Source organism: Heliconius melpomene, chromosome 15 (assembly GCF_056956725.1).
Source record: "Heliconius melpomene rosina isolate 202511_hmr_F chromosome 15, ASM5695672v1, whole genome shotgun sequence".
Classification (NCBI taxonomy): Eukaryota; Metazoa; Arthropoda; class Insecta; order Lepidoptera; family Nymphalidae; genus Heliconius; species Heliconius melpomene.
In genome coordinates this window covers 8868949-8884002 of record NC_140403.1, presented here as the reverse complement: position 1 = coordinate 8884002, position 15054 = coordinate 8868949, and the positions used below count along the sequence as shown (strand labels likewise).

Here is a 15054-nt window from a genome sequence, read left to right as displayed (position 1 = left end):
AAAAATACTGGTCAAATTTTAACAAATGGACAGACGGACAATAAAGTATTCATATAAATATTAATTTTTATCCTTTTGAGAAATGAACCCTAAAAAGCTTGTACAATTGAGTAGACTCTTCTTGCGAACTAAAATTATTAAAAATATAGTGCATAGCAGTTAGGCTGCTTAGCTGCAGAAGGCCTTTGACTGTGTGCCTCGTCAGTGTATCTGGTGGGCATTGCGATCTAAAGGGATCCCTGAGGCCTATATTGAGATTATCAGAGACATGTACCACGATTCCGCTTCTATGGTTAGGACTGCTGTTGGCGACACTAGACCCTTCCCGATTACAGTGGGGGTTCACCAGGGCTCGGCTCTTAGTCCGTTCTTATTCAATGTAGTGCTCGATACTGTCTCGGCTCACATCCAGGACCAGCCTCCATGGCTGATGATGTATGTCAACGACATAGCACTCATTGCCGAGAACCGACTGACGCTGGAGCGTAAAGTGAACCTCTGGAAGGGTACGCTTGAGAACGGCGGTCTTAAACTAAATGTGTCGAAGACAGAGTACATGGCCTGCGGGAGCCGAGACTCGAGCACCATCCTTATAGGTCCTGAGCCAGCCGTTAAGTCGGAGAAGTTCAGGTACCTTGGATCCGTTATGCACGAGTCTGGAGGCATCGATCACGATGTCCAAGGGCGGATAAGCGCTGCCTGGGCCAAATGGCGGGAAGTCACTGGTGTGGTCTGCGACCGCAGAATACCGCCCAAGCTCAAGGGGCTGATATACACGAGCATCATCCGACCGGTTCTTTTATACGGCACTATCTCGGCACACTCAGGAGCTTCACGTCACGGAAATGAAGATGCTGAGGTGGATGTGCGGCGTAACGCGGTCTGACCGCATACGCAACACATTCATTCGAGGTAGTCTTGGGGTCCGTGACGTAGCGGATAAGCTCCAAGAGCGTCGTCTGAGATGGTTTGGCCACGTTACGCGCCGGCCTAAGAACTATGTCGGATGCAAGTGCCTTGCTATATCAGTCCCTGGAGTCAGAGCTCCTGGACGCCCAAGGAAGCGCTGGCTGGATGTCGTGATGCAGGACATGAGAGCCAATGGTCTAACCACCGAGGACGCAAAAGACCGTGCAAAGTGGAGTAGGTTGAGTAGGAGGGCAGACCCTGGCAATAGCCGGGATTAATGCCAGGAGGAAAGATAGTGCATAGCAGTTCACTAGAGTATTGGTAACTTGGTCTGCCAAAATGGAATGAATTGGCAGACCAAACCGGAGATGGCGAGACGACCTGGACCATTACAAGCCTGACTGGTACTCAATAGCGCGAAATAGACAAGAGTAGAAGAAGTGGAGGGAGGTCTTTGCCCAACATTGGAACAGTACAGGCTAGGGGAAAAAAATCGGTAACTTGTAAACGATGCTTACAAAGGGTGAAGAGGCCAAGCATTAAATTAATAAAAACGGGACCGTCACTACCTCGTAATTAAGAAATGCTAACAATTCATTTCTTTGAATCTTCAACTTAATTAACGTCACCTTTCATCGGGACGTCGAGAAATGCTGATTTTTCCTTTTTGGGTATTAAATATTAATTACTTAGTGTTATTATATTTGACGCCATCGCCCATCGTGAACCTATTGGATATGGGGTACCGCTTAGAAAAATATTTAAGTGAATAGTAGTGTAGTGTTTATGCCCATAACAGAGTGTCTTAACTCTAGTGCCTCTAACATACTTATATTACAAATCAAAACGTGAAACCAATACGTTGCTATAGCAACATCAATATTTCTGATGACAAGATTAATCGATCGTCTTCTGCAAAAGGCGGATGGAGGGTCCTAAAATTAGTCATTTGGGATTACAGCATTATTATTTCAATCTTTTTACGACCTTAATTCAACTATACAAAGTTCAGTTTCCAGTAACGGCCATTTCAATAAGGCAAAGTAGAACTCGATCGCAATAAGTATGGTGTTTACTGGTTTAATTTATGTGGATAGGTTTGCAAGAAATGGTCCTGTCATTGCCAGAAGTTCCTATATTTGATTGTCTGCTGCCTTTTTTTATATAGAAATGGTGGTTGGCTTCGATTTTTATATCTTAATGGCATCTTTAACTATAAGCTAGTAAGAGCAAGAAAATGATGAGTTTTGATTCTGTTGTTTTCTTTTTAACCGATGAAAATTGGGGAGGTGTTGTGAGTTTATCTTGATTTGTATCTTGATGTGTAAACCAATTATGATTAACTTAATTAAATGTTAATTTTGCTTAACAGGTAGCTTATTGAGAATGTACTTTGCTAAGATTCTGTCTTTTAATGATTATTAGTGATTTTCTAGTTGTAAACTTTTTCATCGGAGTTTTTAAATTATTTTGTAACATTTTTATTATTATTATTATTTTTATAGTCATATTTCACTTACAACTTACAAGCTTTCCTAAATACTATTATATTATAATACGCTTCTTTCTTATCACTCAAATTTCGATTTCTCCTCAATAAAATATATACAATGAAAATTTTATAACAACTTTTGCATAATATTTAAGAAACATATGCACCAATTTCCCCAAAGGAAGAGCACCAGAGATCATAAAATATCCACTGTTCGTAATTTATACGTGGTCGGGATTCCTTATGAGAGAGAGCTTATTTATGCTGGCCAAGAAATAACAATGTAATGTATTAAATCGATATCAGTAACTGTATTGGAGAATTTAGATAAGTTGTGTTTGAAGTAAATGCTGCATACGTTTACCTAATATATGGATGGTATAAGAAAATTATTTAAATAATTTTGATAAAAAAATTAAATTAAAATTATATCGGCTTAGGGAACATAGTGTTAAAACACTCCGTTCCTCACTTTTCACTAGTCTCTATAACAACTAATACTGTAAAAACACTATTTTTGAGGCCTTTTGAAAAAAAATATTAGTTGTTAGTTGTTTTGGGTTCGATTCCCACTCGAAGAAATAAAAAAATGATATTTTCATTTCTTCGCTAATTTGCCGATCGGCGGCGTTGAGTTCTTTCACTTAATACGCATTGCCTCCAGAATGCGGCGGATACTAAAATGCAAAGTGTCTTAACACTAGTTTGTGGGACACGTGAAGCTGAAAAAACAAACTATAATAATTGAAATTTAACACAGAATACACATCTGTCATTCTAATGACATCACTTTTACATGACTCAATTTAACTCTTTTAAAAACGTGTTTATTTAATTACCTGTGTACTTTCTCTATCTCTCTCTCTCTACATGATATGAAGTATGAACATCACGTTTGTTCTAGTATTCATTATATATAGTAATTTGTTATATTGAAAGAGCACTCTCACCGAAGAAATTCGTGCTCCCAATGGAATGGCTTTAGTGGTTAATGAACAAACTAACGAAGGGAACTGTATTAAGCATCTACTGAATAAAAGTATGTATTTATATACATATATATTACATTTATATGATATTCTTATATGTTTTAGTATAGAAAATATTGGCAGGAAGAAAATGATACATTACTTTTTTTCAGCATCACGCTGAATCCCGCAAAGAGAACCTGGGCAAAAGGAACCTGGGAACTGAACTAAATATCTCAACTTGATTTTAAAATATAATAAATACAAAATATAACCGATTTATATTTTGCTCGAACAGCCAACAAATGTTATGCTTTCTACGGAAATTACATATTTTTCCTGAATAAAATGTAGTCCAAGTCCATCTCTGACGTTCAAGTCAATCTTTTAATGTTGATTTTCATTTGAATCGTTTCACTGAAGTAAAAGAGATTTTGCGAATATTTTCTTAAGCATTGATCGATGCTTTAATATGATTTTTCTAGTTATATTTTGCTTAAATATTATTACTCTTTTATCATACGATGTGTATATTTTTTAAAAAGTTACAATATTTTTCTATAATTTTAGATTTAATAAAATAATTGTTCTATTCTATGCCTTAATCATAGCTAGTGACGTCATAATTAATGATGTTTTCTTGACGCTTTCCTCCCAAGCTTGGGGTGGGAAAATGAAAAACATTTATATATTAATCTAATTTTTTCAAGTTTGAAATGAACCGACAACACTTGGGCTTACAGATACAGTCCCACCTCGCTATAAAACTTATATTCATTATTATTCCACTTTGATAACAATTTGGATTCCCTAATTTGGAATATTCGAATTACTACTTACGAAACATTACCAAGAAATATAAAATATAATTGACCAACAAAAAACAGTATTTCTTCTATATTTCTTTGAATAACTAGGAAAATGGCTATAAAAATGAAAATCATGTGGATTCCGTCAACGCTAATGAGGCTTTTGTATACGTTTCCGGTGGCATTTCTAAGGATATGAAGTAAAACATAAAAAAATATTGCTATTAGTAATGAGGTTTTTTATATCCCATAAAGCAGTCAACAGTCGTTAACCATGACCTCTGTATATGGAATTTTTGATTATAGGTAATTTAGTTAGGTTATGCTATTTTACGCTGGAGTTACAAGGTCAATTAAGGTAAAAAAATATATTTTTAGGATTTTGAACTACAAAAGGAAAAATGGAACCTTTATAAAATAATTTTCTTGATCACCCGCCAAGAATATTATTTTGTTTCGGAATCACGTACAGATTTAAAGATAAAATTAATATCACACATCGAAGTCTACGGTCTCTTAGGGCACTTAACGCAGCGGGACTCGGATCTCTTGGGCGGTTTCCAAGATTCGGATTCGAATCCACCATGTTCAATTTCTCGTCACTCTACCTACATTCAAAAGACTTCCCACAGATTCCGGCACCTTATAATATAATATTAAAAAATCCCAGCAAATATAAAATATATCTACAATCGTTACTCATATACGAGTATGACATTATGACATCTAAATATATTTTTATCATACTTTATTGTTTCCAATTTAAAAGCTAAGAACACTCCAATGATACACGAGGAACATTGTCAATTGACAATGGAACAAATAACTCGATATTCAAGTGTCTGATTCAACATCCTTTCTTATAAATCATTCAATTACTATATATTTATATATGATGGAAGTAAGCTGATTTAAACTTTATTCCTTTTGAAGAAAGTTTATAATGCAATATTACTTTTACTTTAAAATAATATACTCATTTTTTAACGTTTTTATCCCATAAAAATGGAGAAATAGTGGGAACCTAGCACCAAAACCCTCCGTTACCCATTCACCGTTTACTTTTAAATATATTTTTTACAATTAATACAATATTTTTAATTAAAAATATATAATCGAAAGTAAATAAAATGAAAATAAGTTCATTTATTTTAAAGCAATCTCGCAGCGTATTTATAAACAAAAAATATTTGTAGTAAATGGTCGGAGTCCATTGTCCTTAATAAAGTCGGTCTTCACCCGACACAACAATCGCACTTAACCGCGCGCTCCCGTTTCACTATTTATTCATTCTATACGATAAAATATTTATAAAATAAAATATTAATTAAAAAAACCTTCTTGTTTGATTAATAAAATCTTTTTTTATTACGTAAGTTGTGCAAAAGTTTGTAGTTCGCCATTTTGTTGCGGCGGCCATTTTGAATTAATATTGATTATGTCATCGAAATGGTTGTCATCATCACAACGGAAGTCGTATTCCAAACTTCAACCCATTCCAGTGTCCGAATGGATTGAAAAGTGGGTCCAATTATGCTTGCAGGATTTCACATACTAATTTCCGCTCAAAAAAGAAAGAAAAAAATATATAATAATAGTGTTAAGTCAATCTGTTTGTGTTTCTCAACCCGGCTTAGAGATATTGCGTGCTGAGAGATCTTTATATAAATTGTATTACTGTAAAGTTTTTGCGTTAAATTCGAACAAACGTCTATACTTACAAACTTTCAAATTTATAATATTAGTAGAAAGTAGGATAGGATATGGCAACTTCATTTTTCTTTGTTCTGATTTCTCAATAGTATCTTCAAAATCTCATTCGTTTTGTGCCAGCTTCGCCCTTCAATTGTAATATATAAAGCTGGCTTTTCTATAATTTTTATTATACTTAGTGTGTAATAATATTTTTTCTTTCATTAATTTCATCTAAAGTTTATTCAATTCTATCATGCATTACTTCTATAATTTACGATTAGAAAATCTACACAAAACTCAGTATTAAAAAACCGTTCGAAATAAACATTTTAAACGAAAATTTACTATTTAATCATTATAAAGAAAAAGTATTTAAACATTTTCAATTCAATGAAGCTAACGTCTAAAGCATTTAAAAGCCGTAGAAGAATATACGTATTTCGCTATATAAAAGTTAAGCCAACCTGTGTAAAATGTAATTCTGTCTGAGCGTGCAGCACTTCGATTTACTTAGAGCGTAGAGGTGGCATATTCATTTATTTTACATGGAACGGGTGTATGTTTTAGAAGGAATAGTTGAATTGAGAGAGTCAATCTAGGGATTAAGTTTGAAATATTTATTTTGAGCTTGATTTTTAAAGACATGTCTTTAATGAAACTTAATTTTTTCTCTCCAGTTAAAAGGACTATGGGTGTGATTGTACCAAAATCAAAACTAAAGCATGGTGACTTCCGCCAAGCAATGTCTTGAAAAATTCGAATGAAAATGAAGTGCCCTAATTCTAGGTTCCCTCTGCCTATCCTTCTATATAGGGTTAATACAGTGTGAATTTATTTATAGCTAAAAAGAAGAACTTAGCAATTTTTTACTTTTCTCATATATGTAGGTATAATTTAGAAATCGATTTTGATTGAATACAGACATAACAGTGGCCAACGATGGTATGTCAACAAGAAAATATAAGTATTTTGTCTTTTTTTCTGTTTATGCGGGATACAACTCTCTGTCTTTCTGAGCTTCAGCTGTATCCCTATATCCTACTCTCCAATTTCCGCCGAATTCTGAAGGTATTGCGCGTTGAGTGATGGCACTCAACGCCGCGCTTTTGCCGGATAAGACGTTAAGTTAAAAATCTATCTATAAATAAATATTTATTTACTACGCCATATCCAATTTTAAAATAAGTGAGGTGCACGAATTGTGTCTTTACAACGGAATAAAAGTTCCTTGCAATCAGCTGATTAAAGAATCTACATCAATTTATTATTGACTCTAACTCGTTAATATAAGGTCTATTTTCATTTAGCAAAACATTTTTAAGGCACATTAGGATAGTGTTAGCGTGAACACCCTTGCCAAGAAAACTGGATGAAAGGTTGTAATTTGGTTTAAATTAGGAGTTTTCCTGACTAAGTTAAAAGAAAAAGCTTTAACTGTTTTCTTCTTTATATAATTGTAGTTGTAGGTAATGGGTTCGTTTCCCATATATGGTTTTGTTGTTAATATATACTTGTGTCTTAACACTAGGCTTCCAAATTTCCTCTGCCCACCCCATTAGTCACCATTGGCTCATCTACTGCCCCACGATGATCCAAAATATATATATATATATATGTGTTTTTTAAAACATAATATAAAATTGTATTTTATATGTACCTAAGTACGATGAAAGAATATGGTCACGTATTCTTAGCTCTCGTATCTTCAACTTTTCCTCCCAAGGCAGTACTAGAAAAATGTAACAGTGCTATAATAATTCCAGAAAGTTACTCTATTCAGATGCTATCTGCCATATTTACCGTGCGATAAAATTTTAACTTTCAAACACGAAAACACCTAAGTTTTCACTTCGTTGTAATTGAATGTCGCATTCGATCGTTTATATCCAAGAATAGTTCTTTTATTTATATTTAACCTTTAACTATGGACGTGAATTTTTTATAACATACATATGGACGTCGGGTCTGTCAGGCCAGTGTATTTATTGGTCATATTCCGGCTGTTTTTTAAAGGAAGAAGACAATTTTATGTTTTAGTTTACATGAATAGCCTCAAATCAAACAAAATCAATATAAATAAAATCGCTTTTTATTAAAGTTTACGCATCACAACGATTTAAGTAACTTAAAGTCACAATTTCAGTCTTTGGCCACATGGAATGACTCTTAAGAAAATAATAGTATAAAAAAAAGACAGATAATAAAATAAATATTTTTTTAACAAAATATAAAGTCTAAGAAATAAAAAAAATAAAGAAATTACATCTTATGTTATAAAATAAAAATTTTGACAACACCTCAAGATAAGGTACAATTGAACATCGATACACAATGGCTTTCAACATTGTTGGCTAACAAGACGATTGCAGTCAACATAAGTATGTGTTGTGTTTCTAAATATCTTTTGGGGGCAAAGTATATATGTTTTTCAAGAACCCAAAACTATTTTTTTAGCTTCCTGTTCAATAAATGATAGATCAGATCGCGAAACGCGAGTCAAAGTCATTCTCAATTCTTAGAGTAGTTTAGTATACGAAACGCGTCTTTTTATCTGATAAAGTGCTATTTTCTTTATAAAATGTCGTTGTCCAATTCTTTTGTTTGATGTTGATTATAAAGTACCGATATTTTTATCCCTGACGTGCTAGGTCGATCATTTTTTTCCATTTTATCATAAAAACTAAAAAAAATGAATCTTTTTTAGGTAAATAATATTTATATTACTAAAATATATAACAAACAATGCAAAATAATATATGATATATAACAATAAAAACATTTGAATACAAATAATACAATTAAAATATTAAAGTATATTTTGTAATATTATTAAAATATATGGCGTTTTGAAATCATTCATGTATGGGAAACATGGACGTCGGGTCTGACAGACCCAGACCCCGTTTAGAAAGCTAAATACTCACGTGTTTTGAACCCAGAGACACCACCACTGCTATCTACATTCATTTTGTCATTAATACGAAAGGTACTGAGCGACTCAGTGGCGGAGGTCACCGAGAAGTGGCCGATTTGTAGAATTCGTAGAACTGTCTGGTCTGTCAGACCCGACGTCCATACTTAAAGGTTAACATAGTACATTCCCTATTTTTTTCCATAATTCTTAGATGTTATGGACTTGGCATAGAAAATGTTGTGATAGATCACTCTGGAAGACTGCAACCACGTTGGTGGGTTTGATTCCCAATCAGAGAAAGGAGAATCTTTAATTTCTTCACTGTGGTAATGAGACAAAAAGCGTTGAATTCCACCACGCTATACGCGATACCTCGAAAATGTAAAGAAAGGAAAGATATTTAATAGTATTATAATATTGAGGCCACAGGAGCACAAAGTATGACTATAAGTATGACTATAATGCAACAGGTTGCAGGTTCGATTCCCATGTGCTCTGGTGGTGTCGAGGTAAAACGTGGCGTTAAGTTCTGCCAAACGCTACTAACAATAACACGTAAGCTGATGCTATAAAACTGATATTTTATTTGTTTTGTAAATCTAAATCTAAAACACTTAATGGCTTAAAAGTTTTACCCCAATGAATCATAAGGCAGGAGTGGGATCGCAAAAATTCTTCAACAATATCATAATATATTAGCAGTGGAAATGTCAAGGGGCGCTCGCTTATCTAAAACAGTAAATATAAGTTACACTGGCGGAACGTTCTTTTTGTTGAAACTTTTGTGGAAGTTCAAGTAAAAACTTTCTCAGTTCACACTAAGTTTGTCCTGCACGAAGTTTTGTATTAGTATAGTTATTTTTGCTTTTATTTTTCTAAATATAACTTACCTTGGAATAAATGTGCCAGCCAAGTTTGAGCTAATCTTTTTAGAGTAAAACAAACATAAGTAATTTTTTGTAAGGCAAGTAGAGTATAAAACTGTACTTGTATACACACCATTTTTAAAAGTCCTAGTAAACGTATAAAGATTTTAACGAAGTGGGATTCGAACCTGCGACCATTGATAATTGTCCAAACGCTCTAACCAAACAAACCATACGCTAAAGCCCAAAAATCTCGATAATCCCTTCGAAAGTCAAGTCAATTAATAAATCAACGAGCGGTAATTAACAATCAAACAGACATAATGCAGTCGTTCATCCTGTAATGAGGTGCGGTCGGTATAAATCACGCGGTGACACGTGGTCGAATTGAAATGCAGGCAAAAAGTGAAAATATGTGAGTCGCTATTTCATTTTGTATTTCTATATATGGTAATTTGTAGTTTCACGCTGTATCCCGCACACAGCAGGATTGGCGGAGGGAACCTCGTGTTAAGACACTCGTTTCCCTTTTTCCGCCGAATTTTAGAGGCATTTCAGGTTAAGTGGTAGTGGTAGCGTGAGCGGAAATGGAAATATATATTGTAAAAAAATATTACATTTTCTCGAGTGAAGATCGAACAGGGAGCCTTGTGTTAGAACACATTGCTTTATCCTCTCAAATTCCAATTCGAACTCAACGCAGCGTCTCGCCTAGACTAAAAATAAGTAGTAATAATAGATTAAAAATAATAGATTAAAAATTATATTCCCTCGAGCGGGAATCAAACCCATAACCAATCGCGCTGTGCCCCTTATTGACCCCAACATACCAGCAAACAGACAACCACCACCATACCAGAATATTCATCACTCCAATCAATATTCCAATAACTCTAACACAATGAGCGTGAGACCAATAAGTGCTTGACAATTTTGTGTTACAGTTGAAGCTCGTTAAAAATTCGAGTGCAATTTTACAAACGGAAACTGCATCTCCGCCATCGTTAGTTCCTATAGAAACTTGGTTAAGTGCTTTGATTTGTCACAGATTATAAACTGCTGGTATTCTGCTTTTTTTTATGATTTACAATATTGTTAAGATGATGTTTTTTTTTTTAAATAATTAAATCAGCTTCACGCATCAGGATATTCACGCTTCACGCAGTAAGATAGGCAGAGGGTAGTGCCAAAACACACCATTCCCCATTTTCCCCCGAATTTTTCACGGTGAGTCGCGGAACTCAACGCTTTTTGCGTAGGTGCTAGTGTTAAGAAATGATATTGATATGTACGATATTAATAAATAATAATAAATTCCCTCGAGAGGAGATCGAACCCACGACCATCGCGTTTGACATACCCGTCTCTTTGCCTTCTCTACTGTAATAAAATATGAAGCTGACAAAAAACCATACAATAGGCAGTAGTTTTAATACACCATCATCAATCATAAACTAAAGTTTTTTTTTCCAGAAAGTCGAATAAACGTTATAATATTATATAGAAGATATATTAGACTTGATGTCTAGTGAAATCCCAATAGACGTATAAAATATATTGCTATTTTTGTATAGATTTCGAATTATATTTTGCTTAGAAATCTTGAAAGAGTATTCTATTCTAGAAGCACTTTTTTATTTCCCGAGCCAATATTTCAAACGTATATTTTTAAAAAATATAATTAATAACGAGGCCGTTGTGGTCCAAACGCCGCGATCACGCGACAGTTCGCTGTTCGTTCGGGTTCGATTCACATTCATGGGAATGAAACATTTATTATTTTCATTTTCTCGTTCTAGTAACTAGGTAAAGCGCGACGTTGAGTGAAGGAACTCTCGCTGCAATGCCTCGAAAACGATCATTTTTTCAACCAAAAAAGAAGAAAATAAGTTGAACAAACTGTTTAAAATAAGACCCCATATAAAGCCTGGCGGAATATTAATTCACCGCACACAGAGCATGTATGCAAAGTTTGAGTGCTATCAGACCGTGCTTAAAAACTTTACCCAATTTCGATGGCGTATCCCTCTCGTGTATAGCAGTTGTGAACTATGCTTATCTACCTTAATTTGTTTATAAAATTGTTTCTAGTCAATTTGTATATTAATTTGAGCTATGGTTGCAGGTTCGATTTTGATTTAGAGGAATGTATTAGTTTCCTAGGTCTAGTAAAAAGGCAAAGCGCGGGGTTAAGTTCCACCAGAGATGTAGCGTGAAATATAATCTATATATATAAAATCGAAAGGTCACTCACTCATCACGAAATCTCAGAAACTACAAGTGCTAGGAATCTCAAATTTTGCATAGGAGTTACTTATAGGACGTAGGTGCTCACTAAGACGGGAATTTGCAATATTCGATTTCTAAGGGGTTGTTTTTGGGGTCGAAAGTTTGTATGAAACTTCGTTACTAATGACATTTGTCTTTGTCATTCGTTACTAAATGCTAGGAGTCTCAAATTTTGCACGAACGTCATTTATAGGACGTAGGTACTCAGGGAGACAGAAAATAATAATAACGTAAATCACGCGGGCGAAGCCGCAGGCAGGCCGCTAGTTTATTTATATAAATCTAATATTAAACGTATCAAGCTTGTATAGCATCAAAACACATTTTGTTATACAGATCATTTTCTAACCCTTATTGTAATTTTAATGGGAAAATAATAGCGTTAGCTTTGTTTCCCTTCAAATTTCAACCCCATCTATTTAGTCAAACATATTTTTGATGGAGTCAGGGGTTACCATGGAAATATATAAACAATTTCAAAGGAGAAAATCTCTTTCTAAACTACTGAAGTCGATGTCTAACCAAATCAATTATGTATAACAAAATTCGTGTAATTGGGTATTCAAAGTTGTTTGGAGTTGTTTAATAAATGTTGGTATGAAAAAGATACTTCAATTAGGCGGGTCCTGGCTGACATCACGATATTCGCGGGTTCAATGTCTATTCGAAGGAATAATAAAATTCAAATTATTCTGATTTTCCCGCTATGATGAGATAAATTGCAGGGTTGAGTTTCGCCAAAATGTTTTGTATTCCTAAGAACATGTTCTTGATAAAAATGAAAATAGATTCAAATTCACATCCCGAAAAATCAAAATTGTTAAATAAATAAAAATGGAAATATTTTCCACCGAATAATTTCTAAAAGTCATTAGCAACGGAAGTCCCTTAGCAAAGAAAAATAAACTTTTGCAAACAAATAATAAATATTTGAATTGATAACGAAAACAAACTTTTAACGAAGAATCATTAACGGTAGATTAATATTATCAGGCAAGTGATTTATTCTTAGCCTAATTACACAGTAAATATGTCTATATATATAATTGTATATACAAACTAACTTTCGAGACCAGTCTTTTCTCGTTCTCAATAATTTTTAAATTTGATTTCCCCGATTTGGGATTGAACCCACACCAGTCGTGCTTACTGTCCCACACTTGTGCCCTATAGCTTAGCATTAGCATAGCTTTATAATATAAGTGTAGATATCAATCTTAAATATATAGGACTAGGGGACGCGCGCAGCTTCGCTTGCGTACTTAGGGGTGAATTCTAATAAATCATGAAAAAATGGAAATTTCAATGAAATATTTTTAAGAGTCTAAATTTCAAATTTTATAAAAATCGGTGGCGATTTAAAGATTTTTCCATACAAACTTTCAACCCCTTATTTGCACCCTTAGGGGAAGAATTCTAGAAAACCATGAAACATGTATTTATTTAAATACTTTTAAGAGTCTGAATTTCAAATTTTATAAAAATTGGTGCCGATTTAAAAAAATCTATACAAACTTTCAACCCCTTATTTGCCCCCTTAGGAGGAGAATTCTAGAAAACGATGAAACACTTATTCAATTAAATACTTTTCAAAATCTAAATTTCAAATTTTATAAGAATCGGAGCCGATTTAAAAATTTTTCCATACAAATTTTCAACCCCTATTTGACCCCCTTAGAGTTAAAATTTTTCAAAATCCCTTCTTAGTGGATGTCCAGATTATGAAAGTAAACATCTGTCCAAAGTTCACGTTTCTACCATCAGCAGTTACGGCTGTGCGTGCGTCTTACCTCAGTCAGTGAGGACAAGTCCTTTTATATATATAGATAATATAACTTTACAGGATTTCATACCAAAGGATTTTTAACGTCAAACTTTAATTAGTTTAGATTGCACTGATATTTCTGAAGAATTCTTAAGCTTAAATTTTTTCTATACAATTTTTTAAAGTAAAAACAAGATAATTATATAAACAATTTATTTTAATTATATGAGTTCGATGGATCTCGAAGTAAAAATGAATTATATTTTCATTTCCCAGCTCTGGCAATACGAAACACGGCGTCAAATGGAAAAAGGAGTGTTACAGCACTAAATTTTCTCTGCAATAACCATTGACATCAGTCTGCAAAATAAAGAATATATGCAATGGAATAATGTAATATTTTATTTACATACCTGGCATGATAAAGTAAAAAAATCGTTTATTTAAAAAAAATATTTAATGTTTAACTTTGAAATGCAAGCGTATCGATTTTTCTGTCTACAAACAGATTACAATCTTCATTTTAAACTTTCAACCAAAACAATTAAAAATCGTTCTTAACTGATGCCGACATTGTAATATCGGTCACAGAGTGTTTGACCTCAAAATATATATTACTACAAATAAACCAGCTTCATGCTGTATCACGCATACAGCAGGGTGGGCAGAGGGAACCTAGTAAACACTAGGTTCCCTCTGACTCCGTTCCCCATTTTCTACCGAATTCTGTAGACATTGCTTGTTGAGTGACAGAACTCAACGCTGCGCTTTGCCTCGACACCAGAGCGAAGAAATGGAAAATAAATTTAAATAAATATTTTATCTCCTCGAATGGGAATCGAACCCACAACCAGTTAATATATCAAATATACTGCAAGTATGTTTGCATGATATTTTAACAACTTTTTTTATACTAAACTAGCTCTTACTCTGACTTCGCCCGCGTCGCCAAATGAAAATTACTGAAAGTTGGGAAAAAAACGTGACAAAATCTCTGAAACAAGTGCAACTGCAGCATATAGCCTTTTAACGATAACAATAAACAAGAGTTCCCGAGATTAGCACGTCCAAACATACAAACTCTTCAACCTATAATATTATTTTAGATTCAGCTAAATAGTTTATTTCAAATATTATACGTATAAATTAGTATATATAAAAATTCAAACTTCAGAAAAATATAAAACGTGTTCTTTTATTTCAGATTCAAAACGAGACCACTGTAACAAGACTGTGGAGATATACGAGGATGTGTCCTCGCCGCCGGTGACGCCAGAGAACTTTGGACGTCCTCTCACATGTACATATAGGTAAGAAAGAAATTTTAAAGTTTAGTTTTTGCACCTT

General features: G+C 33.8%; 1 protein-coding gene across 1 annotated transcript in view; it reads left to right on the top strand.

Annotated features, from left to right (window-relative positions):
• Positions 1-15054, top strand: part of LOC146531633 (uncharacterized) — a 71057-nt gene that overhangs the window by 32635 nt on the left and 23368 nt on the right. Inside the window, exon 2 of the mRNA XM_085198207.1 lies at positions 14912-15017. Coding sequence (XP_085054333.1) covers positions 14912-15017 — 106 coding nt within the window. The remainder of the gene's footprint in view (positions 1-14911; positions 15018-15054) is intronic.